This window comes from Heterocephalus glaber, unplaced genomic scaffold, assembly GCF_053883595.1.
Source record: "Heterocephalus glaber isolate CG9 unplaced genomic scaffold, H.glaber_assembly_v1.0 deba00001463, whole genome shotgun sequence".
Classification (NCBI taxonomy): Eukaryota; Metazoa; Chordata; class Mammalia; order Rodentia; family Bathyergidae; genus Heterocephalus; species Heterocephalus glaber.
Genome location: NW_028258310.1, coordinates 14,005,523 through 14,032,524, shown reverse-complemented (window position 1 = coordinate 14,032,524; position 27,002 = coordinate 14,005,523). Strand labels below are relative to the sequence as shown.

The following is a 27,002-nucleotide window of genomic DNA, read 5'->3' as shown; positions in this document are numbered from 1 at the left end:
ATGTGGTCCAGATCAGCCTTGAACTTGCTTAGTAGTCAAAGATGATCTTGAGAATTTATAATCTTTTGCCTCAATCTCCCAGAGTGCTGAGGTTTCCGGCCTGTGCCACTTGGCTAGCGAGATGTAAATCTTATATGTAGCGGAACTTCTTCAGTACAGAAATCACATGATACTCAGTTGTCCTTTTTTTTTGTACCAGGGATTGAACTCGGGTCCTTCAATTGTCCTTTCCTGCTTAATGTTTAGTATCTTAGTCTAATGGTTATGTTATTGCCACTTAAAAGTGCTTTTACTGCCGGGGACTTAGCTGAGTGGTTCTGTCGCCTGCCTTGCAGGTGCAAGGTCCCCAGTTCGATCCCTGGTACCAAGAAGACAAAAAAAAAGTGCTTTTACTTTTAATTATGGAAGTCTCAAACATGTATAAAAATAAGACGGCATAATGAACTCACATTGTCTGGGCTAGTTAAGTCTTATGTACCATTACCCAGCTTCGACAGTTACTACCAGCTATGACAGATCTTTCATCTGTTTCCCCCTGAGTCAGGTGTTAACATTTCTAAATGCTTTTTGGACTTCTAAATATGAAAAATTGGATTATTTGCCTCAGAATCTATTGCAGGTGGCATATTTTTATGCCACTGTTAAACTTAGTATTATGACTCATAAAAATTTTAAAATTAAACTGGCAATTATTTATTTTTATACAGTTAAATTTAACGTGAGTCACTCTAAAATTACTCCATTTGGTTTTATTTATTTGCTTACTTTTTGTGATACTGGAGATTTAGCCCTGGCTTTGTACATGCTAGGCAAGTGCTCTACTACTGAGCTATACCCCAGCCCATGGTTTTCATTTTTTGAAAATTGGGCAGTTACCATTTATTTCAGTGACATAACCTGAAATTCATTAACTGGGCAATTATTTTTTGAGGGATTACTATGTGTCAGGCTTTGTAGTGGCCACTAGGGGACCAAAATGATTAGGATATCAGAACTTATTTTGCTTGTAGTTCACTTTTCTCTTTAAAAGGAAGAAGACTTTGTGATTTATCTGTAAAAGCCATTCATTCATTCATTGGGATTGGGGATTGAACCCAGGGCCTTGGGGTTATAGGCAAGTACCACTGAGCTATATTCCCAGCACTTTTTATTTAGCAGGATCTTGCTAAATTTCTTAAGCTGGACTCAAAACATGTGATCCTCCTTCCTTAGCCTCCAGAGTGGCTGGAATTACAGACATATGCCACCATTCCTGGCCAATACAGAGGTTAATAACATACCTAAGAAAATTTGGGGGACTAATACAGTTAGCAGTTTTTAATTTTTTCAGGGTTAAGGACTGTATATGAAAATCTAATATTAATTTAATTTTTAGAATACTTTTTTTACACCAAAAAAGATATAATCTGAGAAGAGAGTATGATCCTTTCGTATTTGGTTTTATGAAATATTTACTATATTTTTTCCCATTTTTGCTTCAGGAGCAATAAAAGATGATAACTTTCCATTGGCATTTGTGCATTACTGCTTTCAAGAGCCAATGTTTTGAAAGATTTAATTGATTGGCAACTGATTATTTTCAAAGTTATAGAATACTCATAATGAACAGTTCAGAATTCTGCTGTGCAAGCAAGTTTATGATTTTTCTTTGTTTTCCCCTCCCTCCCTCCCCCTCCCCCTCCCCCCTTGGGGATTGAACCTAAGGCCTTTGTATTGAGCTATGTTCTGAGCCTTTTAAAAATATTTTCTTTGAGACAAGGTCTCGCTAAGTGGCTCAGGCTTGGCTCAAACTTGAGACCTTCCTGTCTTAGCCTGCCAGAGGACTAAGGTTTCCAGGTGTGTGCCATCACTCTTGCTTTCTTCCTTTCTTAAAAGCCTTAATTTTGATTCTAAAATTTACAGAGAAATTTGAAAACCTAGGAGATTGTTGCTGATAGCTGTCTAAATGTTAAAAAAGTATTTTGGAGAATATAGTATATTTTGTCAGTCATAAGTTTTTCATATCTTTCTGTTCATGTGATTTTTAGAAATTAAAAAATATTCTTTGAGATAAAGATCGAACTCTTAAAATTGTTCATTTACTTTTTGAAATACTTGTTAGTGATATTTTTATGTGTAAATTCTATTAACTGTTGCTTTTTAAATTTTATTTTTATTAGTACATGTTTGGAGTACGTAATTACGTTCGTTGTGTGGAGTTGGTACATGTATCTAACACATTTATGAGTAATTTTTACAGGATTACAGCTTGCTTTGATTTAAATGAAGTAAACAGCCTTAAGTATATTTGTAACATAATAGAGAATTTTTTTTTTTTTTTTTTGGTACCGGGGATTGAACTCGGGTCATTGTGCATGCGCAGTAGGCGGCCAAATCACTGAGCTAAATCCCTGGCCCTAATAACATAATAGAGAATTTGAGCTATCCTAAAAATTTAACAAGAGCTTAAATTATAGATATTTTATAGCCTTTAAAATTATTATCAAAGTTCACAAAAAATGCTTGTAAATGAAAAACTATAAAATGGTATTTAGCTGTGAAAAATTATGTCAGTAGGGGCCCAATGTAAAGTCAGAAAAATGTAGTCTGGATTTTTGGAGGTAGTGGTTTACTTAGTGTTAGATGCTAGGAAAGTATGTGTGATAAGAAATTTAAAAAGAATGTAAAAGTCTAATAATGGGAAAGAGGGGCCTGGGATTTAGGTGCCACCACTTGCCTCGCAAGCGCAAGCTTCCAAGTTAGATCCCCGATACCAAAAAAAAAAAGTCAATGTCAATGGTTATAGTTTAGAAAAAATCTGAAATTTTAAATTTTTGTTAGTTAAAATGTCACAGATCTATGAATATGACTCAAATAATGGGATATAGTTGCAGTTTTATGAAAAGACAGTGATACACACCTATTAAAATCAACTGTTTCCTCCAAAGTCTGTGTTTTCCCCCCAGTGCTGGGGCTTTGTGCAAGCTAGGCAAGTACTCTATACCCAACCTGTAAGACCACTTTAAATAAAGTATACTCTTTCTTGCCTCACATTTGATCTGTTTCTTCTGCTTCTTTGAAGAAGGCATAATGGAAATATGAACTGCTAAGCTTACTTTACTGGATGTGTAAAAATGTAATAAAACTGATCCTGGATTCTAGTGTTTTAGGGTGATGGCAGTTGTCCTTTTTTTTGTTGTTTTGTTTTTGTTTTTTGTTTTTTGAAACAGGATCTCACTGTGTAGTTCAGATGGGCTTTGAACTCACTATGTAGTTCAGATGGGCTTTGAACTCACTATGTAGCTCAGGCTAGCCTCGAACTCGCAGCGATCCTCCTGCCTCAGCCTCCTGAGTGCTGAGATTACAGGCATGTGCCACCATGCCTGGTCAATTGTCCATTCTTTAGCTGAATTTCTATAATGTTTGTTTTTCAGGAACTATGTTTGCTATCATGAACTATATAAAATTATTAGAGCAGTATGTTCCTAGGAAATTTACTCATTTCTGTGGGATGTATAACATTTCTTTGTGTAAAATAATGGTTTTGATGTCTGTAAAAGTAAATCGATATCTGAGTCCTTGTATATTGTCGAGATTATTTCATTTCTTGAATGCATGTTGATTTAGTTGTTATATCGCCCATTTTAACGTACAGTTATTCATCCAAAGAAATATTTGTCATCATGTTATCATTTGATCAGTTTCTTGGTTTTTTTTTTGAGATAGGATCTTGCTATATGGTTCAGGCTGGCCTTGAAGTCTTTGCATAGTCCACATTGGGCTTAAACTTTCAGTCTTCCTGCCTCAACTGAGCTTACAGTTGTACACATCAGTACCTGGCTTTTCATTTCTTCTTTAAGTGACTCTATTTAGCTTCTATGCACCAGGCACTGTTAGGCCATGGAACTTTCAAAGTTCACTAGGACTTGTATTCTGCTAGAGAAGACTTGTTAAATAATGGTCAATATATGGAAGATGTAACTTTTTATTTTTTCTGTATTTGAGCTTCTAGGTTAAAACTTACATTTTTTTCTGTGACTACTCAAAGATAAAAATTAGGAAGATTACAAAAAGTGGCTGAAATTTCAGTTTGAGTAAAAACTGTTCAGCTGGCTAGAGTTAATGTTTATAACTATGTAAGGTATTAATATTGGGCTTTGTTCTGCTCATAGGTCATTCATAAGAAATTCACTTCAGTAGGTCGTGCTTATAACTATTTTCAGATCATTGAAAAAGATAATGTTAATTGTTTTAGTAGTATAGTGACTAACTCTTTAAACTAATTTTGATGGGGTTGGGTGCCAAGTACAAGATTATATAATCTGCTGTACAGTATGGTTTATGACCTCTTCTTTTTTTTCCCCATATATATAGGAAGAGAAGGGTAGTAAAGTTTAGCATGTCTTTTTTTTTTTTTGTATTAAATTCTTTTATTGGTACATTGTAGGTATACAACACAATTACATTTCTCATTGGGAATTGTACCTTTATATAATGCATCTTGGTTCTTATTTTTTCCCCATTCCTAGCCCTCCCTTCACACCCTCCACCCTTCCCTATTTACAAAGACTTTATTTCCATTTTTTCCATTTCTCATCATTTTTTCCTTTCCCTTCTTTCCTTTCCCCTGCAGTTTAGCATGTCTTATTTCCTCTTACCATTTACAGTGAAATGAAATGTTTGCTTTGTAGACTGTCTTATGAAGTAATATTAGTAATCTTGAGGAGTTTTATAAATTTTAAGGGCATTTCATCAGGTGTTAAAATTTTTAAAAATTTAAATGTTACACTCACTTTGAATATGCATAACATTGACTAAATCTTATAAATTTCTGTACATCATATTGGGTTGTTAGTAGATAAGATTCTATTAAATGGACAACCAAAGGAATATTTTGCTTCTTTGATACTTTGTCTTTTTCTAGTACTGTTCTACAGAATTTGGTTTCATTGTTTCTGCATTGTTGTATCAGTATATATGTGAACCTTAAATGTGCTTTCTTTCAAAATGTGGTTCTTAGTATCTAGAATAGTTGCGTATGTCTGCTACTGTTCTACTTATCTGAGTTTTTGTTACTTTTACCTTTTTTTCTTCTTGTTATTTACCTGTTCACGGGGATAACAAATTTTCACTATCTTAAGTTTTTCTTTTGAATATTTCTTCGTCTCTGTGAGCTTATCCCTTTGGTGCTTTGTTTTTAATTCCTTTACTGTTTTTTTCTGCTCCCAGGTAACGCAAGAATATTCTTTGTGACAATCTGAAATTCTGTGGTTGGGGGTTTTGGGAGGACTAGTGTGTGTGACAGCTTTTGTATCTGCATGTCTCATTGGAATTAAAATTCTCTATGACTAGTAGCTCAGGGCACCTTTGTGTAACAGCTTGATATGGCTGACCAGCTTTGGATAAAATTAGCACAGTTACTCCATTTAACACGCTAAAGGATGGAGATTATGTAACTGTACTACCCAGTTCTTCCTTTATACCTCAGTGCATCCTAAATAGTTGTGTTTCTGTTTTCTTGAGTTAGGATCACAATGACATCTTTTTCAATTACTGTTTCTATTGGTGTAATTTCTCTGTTCTTGGCTGAAAGTCTCAGGAAGGACATCATTACCTAAGAGAAGCTTGTGACTCAATCCCAGCTGCCGTCCTGTTCTTTCCTCTGTAGGACAGCCCATGTATGCTCGTGAACATGGTGCTGCTGCATCTGAGCGACTTCAGTTGGGGACACCGCCTCCTCTGTTGGCAGCTCGTTTGGTGCCACCTCGAAACCTCATGGGATCCTCCATTGGGTATCATACCTCAGTCTCCAGCCCCACCCCTCTGGTCCCAGGTAAGCTTTGCTACAGATGGCCATCCACCTCACCAGTCTTTTGTATCTGAAGCTGGCCAGCCTAAGAGGTGACCTGGCATGCAGATCAGCTGTCATAAATTCCCCCTAAAGCTCTTAGGTAGTTTTATTTTCTGTTTCTCTCCTTCTTTGGTTTGTCCCTAGTGGTTGCTAGATGATTAGGTCTCCTGTGTGTCTGTCATCTCTGGTGTCCTCTGTATTTACTTTTAGTGTCTCGGTAACAAAAGTCATGCTAGTTCTTTGAGACAGTTTCTAATCAAGTGCCTAGGAAGGTATCTACTTGACTATTTTCTAATTAGTTACATATTACAAGAAAAACTAGGTTAATTTTTCTTTATGATTAAACCAAACGTCTGGCTTCTTGCTGATTATGGGTAAATGTCATTCTTTCCCTCTGGCCCTTGTTGTATTGACTGATTCATTCTTCAGAAATCTTCCTCCTACCGACATGTATTTTGAAAATCTGTGGAGTACTTTGTTGGTATCTCATGAGATTAAAAAAATTTATTTTTAGATTTTAGTTCATCATAATGAACTCAAGGATGCAAGTTTATTGGGGTTCTGTATGTTCCCAGGAATTATACAAGAGTCATTTGATTGTGTAACTTTTTAAAACTTTTTGCATTCTTAACTAGATTTCTGTTAGTAGTACCAAATGTTGACTAAAACTATCATAATTTGCTGATTTTTTAAAAGGTAGAGCCACACTTATTTTGTATATTATATTGCATATAACTTTTAGACTTAACATTTATTACAATGGAGGTTATTATTTTTATCTATCATCTTCAAACTGTTGTCAATCTTAATATTATTTTTCAGTATTGGCAGTTGAACCCAGTATCCTCACACTGAGCTACATCCTTAGCCCTTTTAAAATTTTATTTTGAGACAGAGTATTACTAAGTTTCTCAGGCTGGGTCAAACTTTCTATCTTCCTTCCTTGGCTTTCCAGAGTGCTAGGATTATAGGCATGTGCTGCCAAGCCCAGTCACATTTAAATTTAATAAGCAAAAAGATGAGATTTAAGCTACACATCATTATAGTACATGTTTCCATCAGAAGAGCATACTCATGATTAAATGTTGTGTTTATTTGTCTTAAACAAAAATTATCAAGAGGGACCTCAGAGAAGAAAATTATTAAAAATGAAGTCCAAAGAGTACTGTTGGGTGGATAACTTAAACATAGCTTTCTAACTATTGAGGCATTAGAGTCCACTTGGTTTTATTAGTCATCATCAGATAACTTTGAGGCTGAATGAAGGCCTTGAGAATGAAATGTGAACGTTATTGTGATAACAATTTATTAAATTTCCCAAGCCATTCTCCTCTGAGGAAGGCAGCACAGATTGCCCTGGTGATTAATTTTCAACATCATTTAACATTTTATTAAAGGGTACCATTTTTTTTTTTTGGTACCAGGGATCAAACTCGGGACCTTGCACTTGCAAGTCAGGCGCTAGAACCACTGAGCTAAATCCCCGGTCCCTAGAGGGTACCATTTTTTAAAATCTATTGATGTCCTTTCTGTACAGCTCCATGAGCCATTTTGAAAGACCAGAAGAAGGGAAAACAAATGGGAAGGTGGGGAGAAGTAACACTGACCAGCAGTTGTAGGTCTCATACCAAATACAGTGTCTCAGACTCATTTGCACTTTTTTGGTGTTTTCTTCTTTTAGACTCATGGTGCTCTGTTGATGTTTTTGCCAAGGAGAGAATTTACTCATTAATCTGAAATTAGGGGACATACACTATTTGGGGGAGAGAGTTGAGAATGAGAAATTGGGGGATTTCTGAACCTTAGTAGTGCTTAACTAGAGGCTACAGATAGAAATGCATTTAGAGTCCAGGAAGATCCCTCAATGGGGATAATTTGCTGATTTTATACTCTGAATCATAAACATGACTGTTAATAAAGCTCTGAATATACTTTATCTTGTAGCTTAAACTGACTGAACCATTTAAGGAATATTTCCCCTTCCCCCAAAAAAGAGACAAACAAGGACTTTTAAATCACACTTGTGGAAATCAGTGTTTTCAGTTAATCTTAACCTTCATTTTATGTAGGATGAAGAGGATATATGCCATTTGTAAATAAACTTTCAGAATTTTTCTTAACACTAACAAAATAATGATCTAGCATTAGAATTTTAAAAGTTAAATTTTTGGTTGTAGAGAAGACAGATGTGATAAAAGTGCATTGATGAAGAGTGTGGTACTAAGATAATTATTATGTTTATAAATATAAAATTTTATTTTATGTATCTGGGTGAATTCCCCCTGGTACAGGGGACTGAACCCAGAGCCTTCACACTGAGCTACATCCTCCAGTCTTTAAATTTTAAGGGAGTCTTAGTTGCTCATACTTACAGTCTTCCTGCCCCAAATTGGGATTACAGGTGCTTGCTACCATGCCTGGCTTTATCTACCTGTTATTTGAAATGTTTTTATGTGAAAGAGATACTATCTCTTTAAAGTGCAGATAATCGGATAAATATGTTGATTCTTTTCTTAATTAAAAAGTATGTAGGAATCGTTGAGACATGAAATTCAATAATCCTTCATATATGGTGTTCATTATGTACATGAAAATTTGTCTTAAAAATGTGCATTGAAATTTAGATTAAGTGATTAACATATAGGCTATAAATGACGGAGCAAATCTGGATATACACCAGTATTTGAGAATGAATGTCTTTATATATGTTTCTATGACAGCATCTTTTCCTTCCACTTTCCAAAGGAATGTGTGTATACTATAACTCAAAGAGAAATATATGTGATTGGTGTAATTTTATTGTAGAATATTTATTTTTAGCAGCTATTTATTTTATAGTAATAAGAAATGGTTTATAACCTCTCTGATTTTGTTACATGTTTTATTGCTTTGTTTTTCCTCAGATACATATGAACCAGATGGTTATAATCCAGAAGCACCTAGTATTACCAGTTCTGGTAGATCACAGTACAGACAGTTCTTTTCAAGAACACAGACACAGCGGCCCAACCTGATTGGCCTAACATCTGGAGATATGGATGCAAATCCAAGAGGTAAGACTATCTTTAAACTTTTCTTCTTATGATAAATATTACACAGTAGTTGAATATAGTTACGTTATTTGCATTTCAGACCTCTTTGAATTTTTTTTAATTTTTTTTTTGGTACCGGGGATCGAACTCGGGTCTTTGCGCTTGCGCAGCAGGTGGTGAAACCTCTGAGCTAAGCCCCCGGCCCACATACATTTCAGACCTCTTTGGAGAGTGCTACATAATCATCTCAAATTTTTTTTAATAGCTATCTAAATTTCATTTAAAAGCTGTAGTTAGAAATTTTTATTTTCAAATACAAGTAATATTAATGTTAATTTAATTGCATTTTTTGGCTAAGATTTCAGATTATTTTAGCTGTGTGCTGGGCAGTGTGCTAAATATTAGGTAGGGCTAACAGTTTTTGTGTCGGATTATACCAAATGCTTTTATATATTATTATTATCTCTCTACGTAACAACTTCATGAGAGGTTCTGTTCTTTTTTTATTTTTACTTATTTATTTATTTTGTACTGGGGATTGAACTGAGGACTCTGTTTTTAGGAAAAGTTTTCAATTAGCAATAATTGCACCTTGGATAAACCTCATTGGCTACGATACTGCCATTGCGCAAAGCTAGGACTCTCTTTTTATAAAACATTGAGACTTACAGAGATTAAAAAATTTACCCCCAATCACACATCTTTAATTGAAATTTGAACTCAATTCTAACTTCAAAGAATATACTCTTACTTTCTTTGCTATAGTGCATATACTGTATTGTACTGCATTTCCTGAGATTAGTGATAAGATCATGTTCTCAGTTTTCACATTTTCCCTTTGTTAGTAGTCTGATCTGTCTGTACATTCATACATAGTAATCCATCAATGATAATCATAGATAATCTCAGTGTAAAAGTCATGATTTCTTTTTTTTTTTTTTTTTAAATATAGCCTTTATTTCTAGCATTAGAAAATTAATCTGCCCCTGGGCTCTTATAAATTTTTTTTTTTTTTTTAGTCATGATTTCTATACTGCAGATTTGTCCTCTTGGACAAGTTATAAGTTACTTGACTACCAACTATTTTTTTTCTTTTTTCTTTTAAAATCACTTCAATAAAGAGAAGTATTAAACAATGTCAGGTGGTAATCATAACTATTTAGAAAGTCATAATGACATTTCAATTTCTAGAATGCTTTATGCCATCACAATCACTGTCTGTAAGGGCAGGGGTATCTATTCAATCTGTAATTTATGTTCGAGGTCTAGTACAGTTTCTGTGCTATAAAATGGCTGCTCAGGGAATACGTATTACATAAATGAATTTTTTTTTGAGGGATTACTGAGCTATATCCCCAGCCCTTTTGTTACTTTTTATTTTGAGGCAGGATCTCATTAAATTGCCCACAGCTTGATGCTGGGATTATAAGAGTGAGCACTGTGCCCAGTAAATGAATGAATCTTTACATTGTCACTTGCCTGACACAGATTAAATGAACATACTGCTTACCACCCTCTTCTCATCTCAGTGTCCAATAATACGTTATTTTGCTTTGTACAGTTGATAAAATTAGGGGGTACCCAGAGTATAACAGGCATGTTTTTGAGTTGTATACTTTTTTGTTCAGTACACCCCTCCCCTCCCACAGGTAACCTGTTATAAGGTTAGTTTCTTGAAAGATTTAGTCATAACTTTTGGGAGTTAAATATGCCATTTATGGTATTGACTTTGGATTTTCTTCCCAACTTTTAAGTTGAAAAAATTTTAAACCTACAAAAAAATAAAAAGAAACAAGGTGAACACATGAATCCCTTCACTTAGTTTTACCAGTTCTTGTCTCCAGTTCATATTTTGTCTCCTTTGAGCATGAATGTTCTCATGTATACTTCCTTCTATCTCTCCCTGCTTCCTTCCCCTCACATTTTTTTTCCTGAGCTATTTGCAAGTAAGTGATAGACACTGTGACACTTTGAATCTTTAAGCTTAATTACGTCTAAGAACAACATGTAGTCTTGTATAAGCTCAGTATTACTGGCACACTCAAGAAATATTCTATAATAGTATCCAGTCCTTATGATGTGGTGAACTTCTTGTGAAATAACATCTGGAGGCAGATGATATCCTTTCATTAATGGTGGATACATTAGTTTGATTACTTGCCAAAGGTGATAATTATTATATGTCTCCCTTGTAAGATAATTTGTAGAATGATACTTTGGCACCATATACATACTTTGTTCTTCAGTAGCCTTTTTACAGTAATTTTTTGCATCCATTGATAATCTGTAGCTGAGTTAGTTATTACATTGGGGTTGCCTTTGAATTTTTAAACTTGGCTTTTATTTTTAAAGAGAGAAAAGGAAGGTATTTGTAATTTTTCTTGCTGTTACATAATTCTAGAAAGGAAATGGTAGAGTGCTATTCATAATACTTCTTAACTTTTAGTCTAAATATTGTAATAATTTTGACATTTCCCTGAAGCTCAGAAGTATGAATTTTTTTCCCCTAACAGCTGCTAATATTGTCATCCAGACTGAACCACCAGTTCCTGTTTCAGTTAATAGCAACATAACCAGAGTTGTTCTTGAACCAGATAGCCGAAAAAGAGCTGTGAGTGGTTTGGAAGGGCCACTCACAAAGAAACCTTGGCTGGGAAAGTAAGATAATTTGCAAATTAGTAACATTTAATTGGTGTTTTTGTTGTCTTTTTTTGTAATAGTGAAATGGTTAAAATTGCGTATTGTCATAAGTCAGTGATTTTCAAACTGTGTTTCTCAAGGTTAGGATTCCAGGGACATCTTCAGAATGTTCTAAAAATTGAAAAGCTAATAGAATATTCATAATAGATATTTATAATTTTTACCTACTTATTTCTACATCTAACCAAATATTAAAAGTTATTAAGATACCAGAAGTGAATAGAAAGGAAGAAAGAACTTCTGTACCTTTAGACAAGTTGAGAGATATACCATAAAAAAATGGTGTTCTATCTGTTCTTCAATGTTAGAATCTTGTAATAATGGTAGATTGTTTTTAACGTGATTTTTTAAATGTTAATTGAGCCTTACAATATATCCTTATTCACTTTCTCCTTTCTCTGTTGTAATATAATAAGGATGATGTAAAAATTGCTTAGTAATTTCTGAAGAATGCTGAGGACTTACAAAAGTAGTTTATAATAAATATAAATTTTACATTCTATGCTGCTGTATCTCTTGGCTAGGGATAACGTGTGAGAATTAACCAAGATCTATTAATATTTGTTTCAGGCAAGGAAATAACAATCAGAGTAAACCAGGATTCTTGCGAAAGAATCAGTATACAAACACCAAATTAGAAGTCAAGAAAATCCCTCAGGAATTGAACAATATTACCAAGCTCAATGAACACTTCAGCAAATTTGGAACTATTGTTAATATCCAGGTAAATGTGGTTATATCAGTGGTTGAATACACTTGGAAAATACTCCTGTCAGCTCACCTTACTTAAATGAGTCAGTAGTAATTTTGATCATCTGAGTGTTGTAAACTTCACTGTATCTGTATACCTACTTCTATGATGAAATTGTTACTATGAGTGCATTTGGTTCTTTTCTGTAGCCCCTTCCTAAAAGATACTGGGCTAATTATTGTATTTTTGTCCGTAGTTCTGTTTGTTCAATGACTTCCTCCCCTTACACTGATCAATGTTCTAATAGGTAGCTTAAGATTCTTTTTTTTTTTTTGAGAGCGGGTCTTGCTGTGTAGTTCAGTCTGGCCTTGAACTCACTATGTATCCTAGGCTGGCTTTGAACTACTGCCTCAGCCTGGGATTATAGGCATGCACCACCACACCTGGCAGTAGTTTAGATTTTTTATAATTTCCAAGATTGTAATCTTTTTTTTTTCTTTTTGATACTGGGCATCAAACTCGGGACCTGGCGCTTCCAAAGCAGGCGGTGGAACTACTGAGCTAAATCCCCGGCCCGATTGTAATCTTTTCTATTGAAAAAGAAATATACTTTTATAATATATTGTGATGAAGTAATTAATAATGGTTTTAATCTTGAAATTTAAAATATTTATCCAAGATCAAATAAATTGTAATCCCCCCCCCCACACTGTCTGTTTGTTAGATATTTGAATTTATGAATTTGTGATTGTGTTGTGCTGAAATTGAGGATACTGGAAAGCTAGCTTAACGTGTGCACAATGTGGCTATAGTATGTATGTCTTGCTGCCACGTGCTTGAACCACTGGTGGTAGATCCATGACTGTCCTATTGGGTAGCTTTTTCTTTTCTTCCTTTTTTTTTTTTTTTGGTACCGGGGATCGAACTCAGGACCTTGCACTTCCGAGGCAGGCGGTGGCACCACTGAGCTAAATCGCTGGCCCAGCTTTTTATTTTCTTAGTAAAAAGACCGATAAAAATAATTACATCCGTTTGTACCATCAGTGGTACAAGCTGCCCAGAAATGATAGTCATGCATGTACCACTGGTGGTTCACACCTACAGGAACATGTTAAGTTGGAATTTCAGTGTTATTCTTGATACATGTTATCAAATCAAAATGCAGCTGAGTTTAAGAAAGTATTATTGGAGTCTTGATAGTTCAAAGAATTGAGCCAGAGTGTTCCTTTTGAAAACCTTTTAAGCATTTTCTCCCCTTAGGTGCAGAAGTAGCCCATGTTTATAGTTTTACAAATAATTGGAAATATAGTAAACAGAAGTGAAAAAACAAATTGCCTAAATCTTTTTGTTTGCCAATAAGGAGTTTTTTTATTTTTTATTTTTTGGTACTGGGGATCGAACTTGGGTCCTTGCACTCGCGCAGCAGGTGGTGAAACCACTGAGCTAAATCCCCAGCAAGGAGTTTTTTTTTCTTTTGAGACAAGGTCTCAGCTGTGCAGTTCAGGCTGGCCTTGGACTCACTACGTAGTGATCCTCCTGCCTCAACTTCCCAAGTGCTGGGATTGTAAGTGTGTGCCACCATGCCTGGCTTTAGGACTATTCATCTTTTTTTTTTTTTTTTTGTGCCGGGGATTGAACTTGGGACCTTACGCTTGCAAGGCAGGCGCCGGAACCACTGAGCTAAATCTCCGGGCCAGGACTATTCATCTTTGATGAAAAGATATAGTTTAATTTTTACATTTAAGAATATATATGTATGTTTGTGTGTATGTGTGTATGTGTATGTGTGTGTGTGTGTATATATATATATATGTATATATATATATATATATATGCATATTAAAAATGCTTTAGAAACTTAAAAAATATAAACGATGTGATCATACCAGATGACCCTTTTTTTTCTTTTAAATTTTTTATGGCATGCAGAAAAATTTAAATAGCTTAATATAATTAGGTATAGGAGTCTGCCCGGGCTGCCATAAGAAATACTGTAGGTGGAAATAAACAACAGAAATGTATTTCTCATAGTTTTGTACTTTTTTGGAGACTGGCCAGTTCAGTGAGGGATCTCTTTCTGGGTTGCCGACAGCAGGCAACACTCTGTGTCCTTATGTGGCAGGGAGATAGAGAGGGAAATTTCTCCCTCTTTCCAGGAGGCCACCAATCTGCTTCAAGTAGAACCCCAAACTTAGACCTCATTTAACTATAATTACTTTCTAAAAGTGACATTTTCCAGGAATTCAACGTGAATTTTGGGAGGGCATAATTTAGTCTTTTATGTTTTTAAAAATAGAACAGTGTACTTGTAAAATATATGTATGGTAGAAAAGGGAATAATATAGACATAATATATTTAACTATTTTGTATTTTGGGGAGTTTATGTTGCTTCTATTATTTTCTTAAAGGTTGCTTTTAAGGGTGATCCGGAAGCAGCCCTCATTCAATACCTTACCAATGAGGAAGCCAGGAAAGCCATTTCGAGCACAGAAGCAGTCCTAAACAATCGATTCATTCGAGTCCTGTGGCATAGAGAAAACAATGAGCAACCGGCACTGCAGTCCCCAACACAACTGCTTCAGCAGACAATGAGTCACCTCCCACAGCCGCATCATCATTTGCCACAGCATCTTCATCCTCAGCCAGCGCTGGTGGGCCAGGCTCCTCCCTCCTCAGTTCATGGTGGTATCCAGAAGGTAATCTGGGGGATTAGGGATTAAAACCTAGTTTCACACTACATTTGAGCTACTTAGGGTGAGGTTTGTAAACCACCAGCATCTGGCCTCTTGGTAGGCTTATTAGAAGTACAGAGTTTTGGGCCTCATCCTGTCCTACTCAATTAGTCTTTGTGGGCAAGGTCTAGGAATCTATTCTAATAGCTCTTAGGTACCCTGAAGTTTGAAAAGTGATACTGTACATCAGAATCACCTACTTAGGTGCACATTCCTGGGCCTCACATGTTGTTCTAAATTTATAGTCAGTCTTTAGATAAGGAGCACATAAATCTACACATTAAGAAACACTCTTGACTGGATATGGTGGTACATGCCTATAATTCCAGCTACTTGGGAGGTTAAGCAGGACAATCAGAAGTTCAAGGACAGACTGGGTAACTTAGCAAGATCCTGTCTCAAAAAATGAAAGGGCTGGGCCAGGGATTTAGCTCAGTGGTTTCGCTGCCTGCTGTGCAAGTGCAAGGACCTGAGTTCGATCCCCGGTACCAAAAAAAAAAAAAAAAAAATGAAAGGGCTGAGGATGTAGAAGAAATTTGTTTTACTACTGGAATAGAAGTGTAGGGGTATAGCTCAACAGTAGAGCATTGGGCGTAGCTTGTGTGAGGTCCTGGGTTCAGTACCCAAAAACTGGAATGGAAGCTCCAAGAGAATTGGTATTGTGACTGCTGGATTCTTTCTGCTCCTAGTGCCTAAAGCAGTACTTTGTACATATTTCTCAAAACATTTGAATGAATAGATGAAGGAAAGAACAAACTGCTATGCCTTGGAGCCATTCATATATTGATGATTATAATCTCCACCTATGTATTCTCATGTTTAGATTAAATGCAAAGTTTTTTAAGAAAATTATTCCTTAAAGTACATGTCAGTTCTATTTATAATCCTTCTCATTAGTGTCTAAATGTTCATTCACTTTTGTCTATATCCCATATCATGTTTGAATCCAAAGATGTGTGTTTGCCGTAGACGTTGGATGAATAAGGAAGAAAACAGTGATACCATCACCTCTGATTAGACCATCTACTATTATTGTAGCTTAAGATTGCCTTATGTTTTTCTTTTATTCTTTTTTTTTTTTTTTTTAAGGTTTTGAGTTCTTTTTTTTTTTGGTACCAGGGATTGAACTTGGGTCCTTGTGCTTGCCCAGCAGGCGGTGAAACCACTGAGCTAAATCCCTGGCCTGCCTTATGTTTTTGAGATGATCATTTCACACTGTTACTCATACAAAGCTACTCTTAGTGAAAACCCCACCTTCAGAGCATTATATGTTAGATATAATATAACATCATCTTTTATATATTCACCACTTCATTTGAAAAATAAAACCATACAGATAATTGGAGCACCCTCCCATTCCCTTAATCTTCTTTCCCAAGGTAATCACAGCACCTTAAATTTGTATCATTCTTGGGCATTTTTTTTTTTTTTTTGGTACCAGGGATCGAACTCGGGTCTTTGCGCTTGCGCAGCAGGCGGCGAAACCACTGAGCTAAATCCCTGGCCCTCTTGGGCATATTTTTAAATTTTTACCACATAAGTGTTTGTTTTGTATATGCAGATGATGAACAAACCACAGACATCAGGTGCGTATGTTCTTAACAAAGTTCCTGTCAAACACCGTCTTGGACATGCAAGTGCTAACCAGAGTGATGCGTCACACTTGTTGAATCAGTCTGGTGGTGCTGGGGAGGATTGCCAGGTACGCATTTTTGTAAACCAACAATGTGTGTGTATGTTTGTGTGTTTCTGTGTCTTTGTGGTGTATTTAAGAGTCAGTGGCACAAAAAACAAATTATCATCCAGATTTATAATACCTTACTTCCTCAGTCAAGTATGACAGTTGGTGTAAGTGTGGCCTCCCTAATTTCCATGCCTCAGTCAGAAATTTTCTCTTTAAAATTTTTTTTAAATTCAAAGGTAAGTAGGAATTTGAAAATTTTAGCTATTTATCAATAGGTAGATGTCTTTATTAATTATTTTCCGCTTGAATAAAATTAACAGCAAACGGAATTATGTCATAGTAAATCGTACTTTGAAATATATCTTAAGTAGTTTCTTTTGCATTTAGGAATATATCTAATAATTCTCTAGCATGGTGATTATTGTAAAGAGATGGAAACCCCAGAAAAGAAGGCAACAACAGGAGTTAGCACCCAAAATACTGTAAGGTCTCTAGATGTAACAGTTTGATTTTGGCACATCAATAGGCCAGTAGAACAGAACAGAAAATCTAGAAGTAGACTCAGTTGCAAATAGGAATTATATGCTAACAAAGTGTCTCAGGTCTGTAGAGAAAATAATGGACTTTTTGATAAATGATATTGGGATAACTGGGTAACCATGCAGAAAAGATACGATTAAATCCTTTTAATTTACATCATAAATCAAGATAAATTCCAAAAGGTTCTGATTTTTAAAAATGCTTTAAAATACAGTGGTTTGACTCTTGTGTTCCTAATTTGATATACCCTGAGGACAAGAAGCTGTTTATTTTTTGTGGGGTTAAAGATAAACCAAAGCCCTTGTGAAAGTTTAGCAAGTGCTCCATTGCTGAATCCCAGCCTTTAAATGCAATTAAAAAAATCCTTTTAACAATCATATTGTTGCTAATTTTAGTAAAAGTTGCAAGTATCTCACAGCCAAAATGCTTGGGGGGGGGGGTGCTGGGCCTGTTTGGCAAGCACAGGGTCCTGAGTTCGATCTCTGATAGCAGGGAGGGGATGATACAAAATGCTTGGGACCAGTAGTGTTTTAGATTTTGTATTTTCAGATTTTGTGATGTTTGCATGTGCAAAATAGGATATCTTGGAGATGGGACCCAAGTCTAAGCACAAAATTCAGTTATGTTTCATATATACTTTATACACATGGCTTAAAGATAATTTTATAGAGTATGGTTAATCATTTGTGCTTGAAACAAAGTTTCATGGTGTATTATTTTCCACTTGTGATGTCATTGTTGGTGCTCAAAATGTTTCATCTTTTGAAACATTTCAGAGTTTGGATTTTCAGATTAGGAATGCTCAATTTATATCCAGAAACAAGTTTGTGAGCTTTGTAGAGTAAATCGAATGAATAATTATACTGATGTCATCAATTGCTAAGATTTTCACTGTGGTTGAACAGAGAGAAGAAGGGTATATTTAAGACAAACCACTATAGTCCTGCATTTGAATTGAAGGTATCCATGTAAACTCAGGTTGTTTTTTATTTTTATTGGGGGAAGGGCAACAAAATAATCCTAAAATCTTTCCTAGTTCTAGAAATAATGACCAGCTCAGTTACCACTGCTAGTGTTCAAAGAAGCCTAGGATCATTGAAGAAATGCCTATCTCTAGAGCTAGGACTGACAGTGTTACAATTGAACTTAGACTGTTTTGTCAAAGAAGAAACTGAGGACATTGTCAAACATTGCTAGAGTTCTGTTAAGGAGAAAAGAGAAAAATCTCACCAAGGCTGTAGATTGTACCCACTGATTTGAAGGAAATTTTGGGGGCAGAGGAGTCTGTTAAAGGATGCACAGAATCCTATGGAGAGTACTAGGGGAATGAGTGTCTTGATTTCTTGGACAAATAATTTGCAAGAGAAACAAAAAATGAAACTGGATTAAAGGAGACTTTAAAGAAACAAACCAGAGATGTGAATATTTAATGGTGTTAAAGAATTATTTCTATCTTTTAAAGTGAAATGATGGCATCTTGGTTATGTTGAAAAAAGAAAGGAGTCCTTTTTTTAGAGATACAACTCAAAATGCTAAGGTATTTAAGATGAGAATGTAGTAGTTGGGAATATAAATGAAATGAAATAAGATTATATGTTGAGTTGCATGAGTATTTTATGCAATTCTGTTCAAAAATTCCATTATGAAAATAAAAATGTTTACTGACTTTAAAGTCAGCAAGTCCTGACTAACTTGACCTATCTCTTATTGGCTACGTTAGAAAACTCTTAAACATTAATTTCCTTTTTGTTTTGTTTTAAATTTATTTTTGTCTGTTGAGACAGAGTCTTGGTATGTAGTTCAAGCTACCTTTAAACTCCCTATGTAGCCCAGGCTGTCCTTGAACTCACAGTGATCCTCCTGCCTCAGGCTCCCAAGTGCTGGGATTACAGGCATGCACTGCCACACCAGGCTTTTTTCTTTTTGTTATAATTTCCTTTTTAATAAACTGAGTGCAATGGGGATTAAATTTTTTCTTGTTAATAAAGCATAAAAGAGAAGTGGTTAGCATATAATAAATTGTAGGTATTGACATTTTAGTTGCTATCAAAATTACATCAACAATTTAATAAAATTATTTTAATAAAATAAGAAACATCATCTATGCATAGTTTTTACAGTACTCAGGAATTTTCCTTTGTAGTTAGAAGAGAAAAAGTTTACTGCAGCTCAGTTTGTAGAGGTTTCTGTTCATGGTTGGCTGGCTCCAAGGCAGGGTGGCATGGCAGAGGAGAAACAGTTCATAGAAGTCAGTAAGAAAGCAAGCAGTGAAATAGCCAAGCAGCAAGTGACCAAAGTAGCTTAATTTTGAGAATAACTAAATATTAGTTGGGAAGTTTTATATCTGGATATATTATTTGTGATTAAGTTTCCCATGAATTTTAAAATACTTCTTGCATCTATTACATCATGTATTAAAAAGAAAGAAAAAGTCAGTGTAATAGGGAAGTCTTGAACCCAGTAGATTATAATATCCCATGTAGGTCTGCTGTGCCTTAAAGAGGGGAGATCAGTTGGAGAGTCATCTTTTCAGAAAAGGAAAAAAATCTGAATACTAAAACCAGCACAGTGAAGATGGCCACCTCTTGGTGCTGGCAGAGTCAGGTGTATGAGATAACTTCGTGTTTATATTTGAGTATAAACACACAGCAGTTGATTAAGAGTGATATTAAGAAACTACAGACTCCAGTAATTCTGTGAACAGTTTCTAGCAATATGAAATATGGGTTCTTATTTCACTTATGGAAAATAACTTATGACAGCACCCTCCAGGCAAAGACCACTAGGAGCAACCTGTAGTTAAAGAAAAAAAAATATTTTTTTGAGACAAGGTCACGCCACGTAGTTCAAGCTGGACTCAAGACTCACCTTGATTCTCCTGCCTCAGCCTCAGGAGTGCTGAGATCATGGGTGTGTACCACCACACTGGCTAAAACAAATTTAATTCATTATTCAGTGAGGACAGGTATTAACAAACTATGGATGTTAAAAGAATTTATTTTAGGATTTGGCCTGTATTAAGTGATTTGGGGTAGGATTTAAGGAAACAGGATTGAATACCTAAATAGACCCGACCCAGAACAGGAATGAGAGGATGATCTAAAGGTGCTATTGGTGGCAGCTGATCTTTGGGGCCTTGACGCAGAAGGTAGTCCGGTGTGGTGGTGCTGCAATTAGCTTCATTGCAGACCTTGAACAAGCAACAGAGAGGTGGACAGGTGTCCCAAATTACATAGACCTCCATCCAGCAGGGCAGGATGGCCATGTCCCAGGAATCACTGAGCTTCAGGGATGTGTTTGTGGACTTCACCCTGGAGGAGTGGCAGCAGCTGGACTCTGCTCAGAAGAACCTCTACAGGGATGTCATGGTTGAGAACTACAGCTACCTGGTGTCCATGGGGACATATCTAGTTGGCCAACCAGATGCGATCAGGTTGGGACAAAGAGAAGAGTCCTGGGGGTCAGACAGAGGAACCCAGATGAGGAGCTCTCCAGGTGAGCACACACCAGAAGTCTGGCAAGTTGATGGGTGGATAGATAATGACAAGGAAAGCCAAGACAACCCTCTGTGACAAGCTGCATTCAAAGACAAGGAAATACTGAAGGATGAAAGGGGTTATGAATGCAGAACATGCAGAAAAATCATGTATCTGAGCACAGACTTTGTCTATAGTAAGACAAAGACTCCCTGAATATCATTCATGGAGAAGGTACTCAACATAATTTAAACTTTCTTAGTTAAAACAGAAGCTATGTAAGAAAGATAATGGGTGTAAGTCATATTGAAAATTATGCCTCCACTCTAATCTTGATAAAGCTAAACCTGCAGAGAAATTCTTTGAAACCCGTCAACAAGGAAAAACTCTCTACCATAAGGAAGCTTTTAATAAAAGGTAGAGAATTCAAGCTGGAGAGAAACTCTATGAATGTGGAAAGATATTTATCCAGAAAGCATGCCTTGTGCATCAAAGAAGTCACACTGGAGAGAACTCTTATGAAAGCTGTGAATTTGCAAAAGCCTTCAGCCAAAAGTCAACCTTCGACCACACAGAATTGAAAAGCCCTATGAATGCAGTGAATGTGGGAAAATCTTTATCCAGAAGGCACCACTCATTAAACATTAAAAGATTCATACAGGGGAGAGACTTTAAAAGTAGTAAATGTGGAAAATCTTTCAGTGTAAAATCAACTCTCATTGTACAACTCAGAACTCCCACAGGAGAGAAGTCCTGTGAATGCAGAGATTGTGGCAAGGCCTTCAAGGGAAAGACCTCTCATTAAACATCAAAGAAGTCATTTAGGAGATAAAATGTAAAACCCATGAATAAACCTTTAAGTGAGAGAACTGTCCATTAGTTATATATTGTCATAGTATGCATCCAAGAATTCATTCAGAATAATTTTGTAAACCATGTATCAGCCTTCAAAAAAATTGCTCAGCCTTCATTAGATTTAGGAAAACTTAACATTATAATATTCAAAACATGGGGCAAACATAAATTCTTCACTCAGAGGTTGTAATACACTGTTTATTAAAGAATTTATGGAGGGTCAAAATCATAAATGTAAATGTATAATGCCTTTAAAAAAATAAATAAAGGTGCTATTGGTAATGAGACAGCATTCATTCACATCAGCCTGTGGTTTGGATAATAGTCATGTTTTACTGTGTTTAGTCATATTTATGGAGTGGTTTTGATTTTGTCTTGATCTGACACAAAAGAGTAGCATTGTCTAATGTGGGTATTCTGTGAAAATTGTGTTTACAGAGGGATGCGAAGGCCTATTTGAGTGGTGGGCCAGTGCTTAGGTGTTACAGGCTGCTGCTCTTCTCACAATTAAAATTTAAAAAGAAAAATATGAAACTGCAATTAGAAACAAAATATTAGGGCAAAAAAACTTTATTCTTTTTAGCAACAACTGAATTTATGTATAATTAGTTTTCATAAATGAAGTTTTTAAATATAAATAAATTGAATTCCTAAGAAGAACAAATATATATAGCCTTTCACAAATCATTTTAACAACTGTAAGATTTAATATGTGTGTATTTTTTTTTAAGATGTTTTCACCTCCAGGCCATCCAAAAACAATTTACAGCTCCTCAAACTTAAAGACATCTTCAAAACTTTGTTCAGGATCTAAATCTCATGATGTTCAAGAGGTTCTTAAAAAAAAACAGGTAACGATCTTGAGTTCTTGTTTTACAGAGTAATTAAATTCTTTTTTTTTTTGGTACTGTAAATCGAACTCGGGACCTTGTGTTTGGGAGGCAGGTGGCGGAACCACTGAGCTAAATCCCTAGCTCAGGACCTATTAAATTCTTAAATGCTTGGTGAGTGTGGTGGCACATGCTTGTAATCCCAGCACTTGGGAGGCTGAGGCGGGCCAGCCTCGACTACATAATGAGATCAAAGCTAGCCTGGACTACATGGCGAGATCCTGTCTCAAAAAAAAAAAAATTCTTAAGTGCATATGTTAACATCTCTGAATCAGTTTACGTTGTTGTAGAATTATATGACCATGCTTATGCCTTCTCCATTGAAAAAAAGAAGATGAGCAGGACTCAGCATGTAGCTCATTGATGAGTGCTTGCTAGTATATGTGAGGCCCTGGGTTCCAGCCCCATTATTGAGAGAAAAAAAGGGATGAACAGACAGAAAAATTGCTTCATAATTGCCTCTCAGTGATCACATCAAACATCAGCAATAATTTTTTCTTGATTGAACTGAAGGTCACTGAGCTATATTCTCAACCCTAAAAAATTTTTTCTATGGCTTCTTTTTTTTTTCCCTGTAGTGCTAGGAAGGGCCTGGCACATGCTAGGCAAGTACATACCTCTTTCATACACTCTCAGCCTGACACAGGCACTTTTATTTCAGTATTTTCTTTTCCATTTCATTTTTGGTTTTGTAAATTAGATAATGTTCTACATAAAGTGTAACATTTATGTAGCTTTTATTCTTATAACTGTAAATAATCATGTATTTATATTACTGAGTTCTGAGTTTCATTTTCATAGAATTAACCTATTCACAGGACTTTTCAAATAAAAATTTATATATACTATTTTAGTACAGAGATTTAATTCTCAGAGTAAAAGCAAAATTTTCTGGCTAAAATACATAGACTGATAATTTTTAAACTTTGAGCTTCAAAAAATAAGGATTTGGCTATTACATTGGCAAGTGAAAACAAGTTTGCTTTTCGTTGAAGATATTGAGATCAAGTCCAACCTCATAGATGTATTCAGTCAGTAGCCAATCTTAAATGTTTTTTCAAGTATGATTATAAATATAAACTCTAATATTGGCGTGTTGGGGAAAATATATTCAGAAGTTTCATCTCACATTTCAGCTATTTTTTTGTTTTTTTGTTTTTTGTTTTGGTACCGGGGATCGAACTTGGGACCTTGGGCTTGTGAGACCAGCACCGGTACCACTGAGCTAAATCCCTGGCCTTCAGCTGTTTTTTTGATTTGGAGGAAAAATCTGTCTTAGAGAAGATGACCCAGAAAAAATAAGTTAAGAATACATACAGTAGCATTATTGACAAATTTTGTTATACATTGCTAATTTCGTCTTTACCTTTCCATATAGGAAGCAATGAAGCTACAACAAGATATGAGGAAAAAGAGGCAAGAAGTATTAGAAAAACAGATAGAATGCCAAAAGGTAAGATGTTTGCATGTGGAAATTGGTGTATAGAATTGATATACAAAGATATTTATAATAGTAGAGTCTTCAAGACTTGAAGTTTACTCAGCATAGTGTTTATTTTTTTTCCTTGCGGGGGGCTTGTTTTGTTTTGTAGATGCTGATATCAAAGCTGGAAAAAAACAAAAACATGAAACCAGAGGAAAGAGCAAATATAATGAAGACTTTGAAAGAGCATGGAGAAAAGATCTCACAATTAAAAGATGAATTGAAAACATCTTCTACAATCTCCACACCATCCAAAGTGAAGACAAAAACAGAGGTATCTATTTGCAGTTTTCATTTAAGTGTTATTGAACATATCCCAAGTGCTGGGACTTTGAAAGTATAATACAGCCCTGAGATGGGCAAATATAGTAGTGGTTTTTCAGGGTTTCTACAGCTGCTACTTACTCTTTTTGAGAAGAGGTGATACCATTTGGATGGAAGTATATTTTGAATTTTGTTGTTGTTGTTAGCTTTTGATGCTGGGGATTAAACCTAGGGCCTTGTATATGCTAAATAGTTATTCTACCACTGAGCTACACCCACAAGCCCCAAAGATGTGTTTTTAATTGATTTTTTTTAATCTTTGGGCTGAAAAAGAAATTGCTAGGATGAAGAGGGAGAAACATTTTCTATTTCAGTAGTTTTTTTTCTTTTTTAATTAGTGTATGTTTGTGTTAAATATGTAATAGTTACATTCGTTTTGGGGAATGAATAATCTCATATCTTGGATCATTTTTGATCCCCTTCCCCATCTCCAGAAAGTTTACTTCCCCTGTTTTCCATCTCTTTTATTTTACTCTTTATTTGTTTATATTTTGGGACTTGCAATATTTAACTTTCTGTGTCTTATTTCACTTAACATTTTGGTCTCATGATCTATCCATTTTTCTACAAATGACTCAGATTTCTCTTGTATGGCTAATACTTCGTTGTGTATATATGCTATATTTTCTTTATCCATTCATCTGTTGATGGGCATTTGGGCTGTTTTCAAAGTTTAACTGCTGTGAATTTGCATTTCCAGCATTTTTTTCCTTAATGCTATAATATTGTTATAGTAAGCCCATCTCTTTTAATAGTCAAATTATCATTGATTTTAATGACTGAAAATGTGGCATGTTATTGAAAAGAATAATCAGAAGTCCATTTAAATCTAATTTAATTAATCCCATTTGTTTCTTTATTCTAGGAGAGTACTTGCTTTATGCAGAGGTTCCATTATACTATACCTCTGTAGTGGGATTTTATCATTTCCAGCCCTTTGAGAACTGATAATAAATTTCTCAGCTATGTTAGAATGTAATTATTGTACATAACATATTACATTTGAAATTATGGTTCAGTATAATAACATAAGGTATTTTATTAAGGTTGTCCTTTTTTTGGTGACAAGGTCTTCCTCTGTAGCCCAGGTTGGCCTTGAACTTGTGATGATCTGGTGATATGAGTGCTGGGGTTACAGCTGTGTACCACCGTGCCCAGCTAAATTTATTTTATTTTTATTGAAATTTCTTCAGATTACTGGAATAACATGTACTAGTTTTTTGTTGTTTTTTTTTGGTACCAGGGATCAAACTCGGTACCTTATGCTTGCAAGGCAGGCGACAGAACCACTGAGCTAAATCCCCGGCCCAGTTTTTTTTGTTTTTTGAAGAGCTATGTTACCCAGGCTAGTCTCAAACTCTTGGGTTTTTTGTTTTTGTGTTTGCTTTTGTTTGAGACAGGGTCTCACTATGTAGCCCAGGCTGGCTTTGAATTCAGTGATTCTCCTGCCTCTGCCTCCCGAGTGGTGGGATTACAGGCGTGTGTCATCAAACTCTTGGGTTTAAATGATCCTCCTACCTCAGCTTCCTGAGTAATTAAGACTATAGGCATATATATACCACCATGTTTGGCTACATATGTTTTAAAAATTGAGAAGGCATGGAAGGAAAAAAAAAAAAATCTCTCATAAGTCATATCACCTAAAGACCAGTAAATGATTTGTCTCCTACAAAAGAGTGGTAGCAGTTACAGGGTTCCCATCTGAAAATAATTCTGTAGCTGTTACCTTTCTGTTGTTTTTTGAAACAAGGTCTCACTGTGTAGCTCAGGCTGGCCTCAAACTCGTGGTGATCCTCCTGCCTCAGCCTTCCGAGTGCTGGGATTACTGGTTTGTGCCACCAGGCCCAGCTGTAGCTATTACCTGTGTATTATTATATAATTTATTTTTCCTTTTTGTGTCTCATTTATGGTACTTTATTATGTGAAAATTATTCTCAACTCTCATCTGAGGTGACCATTTGCAGGGCCTAAATTGTAGTCCATCTTACACAGTAATGCTGCTTATTATTTTCCAATTATATCATTATGCTGTCTATATATTTGCAGTATCATATCTGTTAAGTTACTTTCCTTAAAACACTCATATTTAAGGGCCGAGGATTTAGCTCAGTGGTTCCACTGCCTGCCTTGCAAGCGCAAAGTCTCGAGTTCAATCCCTGGTACCAAAAAAAACCAAAACAAACAAAAAACACTCATATTTATTGCATCCTCTTGCTGATTGATTTTCCCAAAAGAAATATGTGTCATTTTGTAACTGCAATGTTCTGGATAAGATCTTGGAAGTTACCTAAAAAATTACCCATTTGTTCTTACTTTTTCCAAAGGCTCAGAAGGAATTATTAGATACTGAACTGGACCTCCACAAGAGGCTGTCCTCAGGAGAAGATACAACAGAGTTACGGAAAAAACTCAGTCAGTTACAGGTTGAGGTGAGATTTAACATCTCAAAAAATAGTCTTCTTTTCCTCTGTCTTTCAAGGTATAGTCCTAACAGTGCACATCATATTCTGTCTTCTGTTGCTGTACAGGCTGCACGACTAGGTATTTTACCTGTGGGTCGAGGCAAGACCATGTCCTCTCAAGGGCGAGGCCGAGGCCGAGGCCGTGGAGGACGAGGGAGAGGCTCATTGAATCACATGGTGGTTGATCACCGACCTAAAGCACTGACAGTTCGGGAATTCATGGAGGAGGAAAAAGATGAATTACTTCAGCATTTCTCAGTAAGCTTTTAAAGTAGCAAATGCTACCTTGGAAAACATTATAT

At 35.6% G+C, this 27,002-nt stretch overlaps 1 protein-coding gene and 2 pseudogenes across 2 annotated transcripts in view; 2 read left to right on the top strand and 1 right to left on the bottom strand.

Annotated features, from left to right (window-relative positions):
- Rbm27 (RNA binding motif protein 27) overlaps positions 1-27,002 on the top strand; it is a 75,188-nt gene that overhangs the window by 33,602 nt on the left and 14,584 nt on the right. The window contains exons 9-19 of one of the 2 annotated variants that reach the window (XM_004854346.3): positions 5,648-5,812; positions 8,734-8,883; positions 11,376-11,520; positions 12,133-12,286; positions 14,663-14,950; positions 16,548-16,688; positions 22,273-22,392; positions 23,810-23,884; positions 24,024-24,188; positions 26,563-26,667; positions 26,767-26,958. In XM_004854346.3, coding sequence (XP_004854403.1) covers positions 5,648-5,812; positions 8,734-8,883; positions 11,376-11,520; positions 12,133-12,286; positions 14,663-14,950; positions 16,548-16,688; positions 22,273-22,392; positions 23,810-23,884; positions 24,024-24,188; positions 26,563-26,667; positions 26,767-26,958 — 1,700 coding nt within the window. The remainder of the gene's footprint in view (positions 1-5,647; positions 5,813-8,733; positions 8,884-11,375; positions 11,521-12,132; positions 12,287-14,662; positions 14,951-16,547; positions 16,689-22,272; positions 22,393-23,809; positions 23,885-24,023; positions 24,189-26,562; positions 26,668-26,766; positions 26,959-27,002) is intronic. The other variant, XM_013075747.3, reaches the window with a different exon arrangement.
- On the bottom strand, positions 9,416-9,498 carry LOC147826676 (U4 spliceosomal RNA; annotated as a pseudogene).
- LOC101698124 (KRAB domain-containing protein 4 pseudogene) lies at positions 20,292-21,162 on the top strand (annotated as a pseudogene).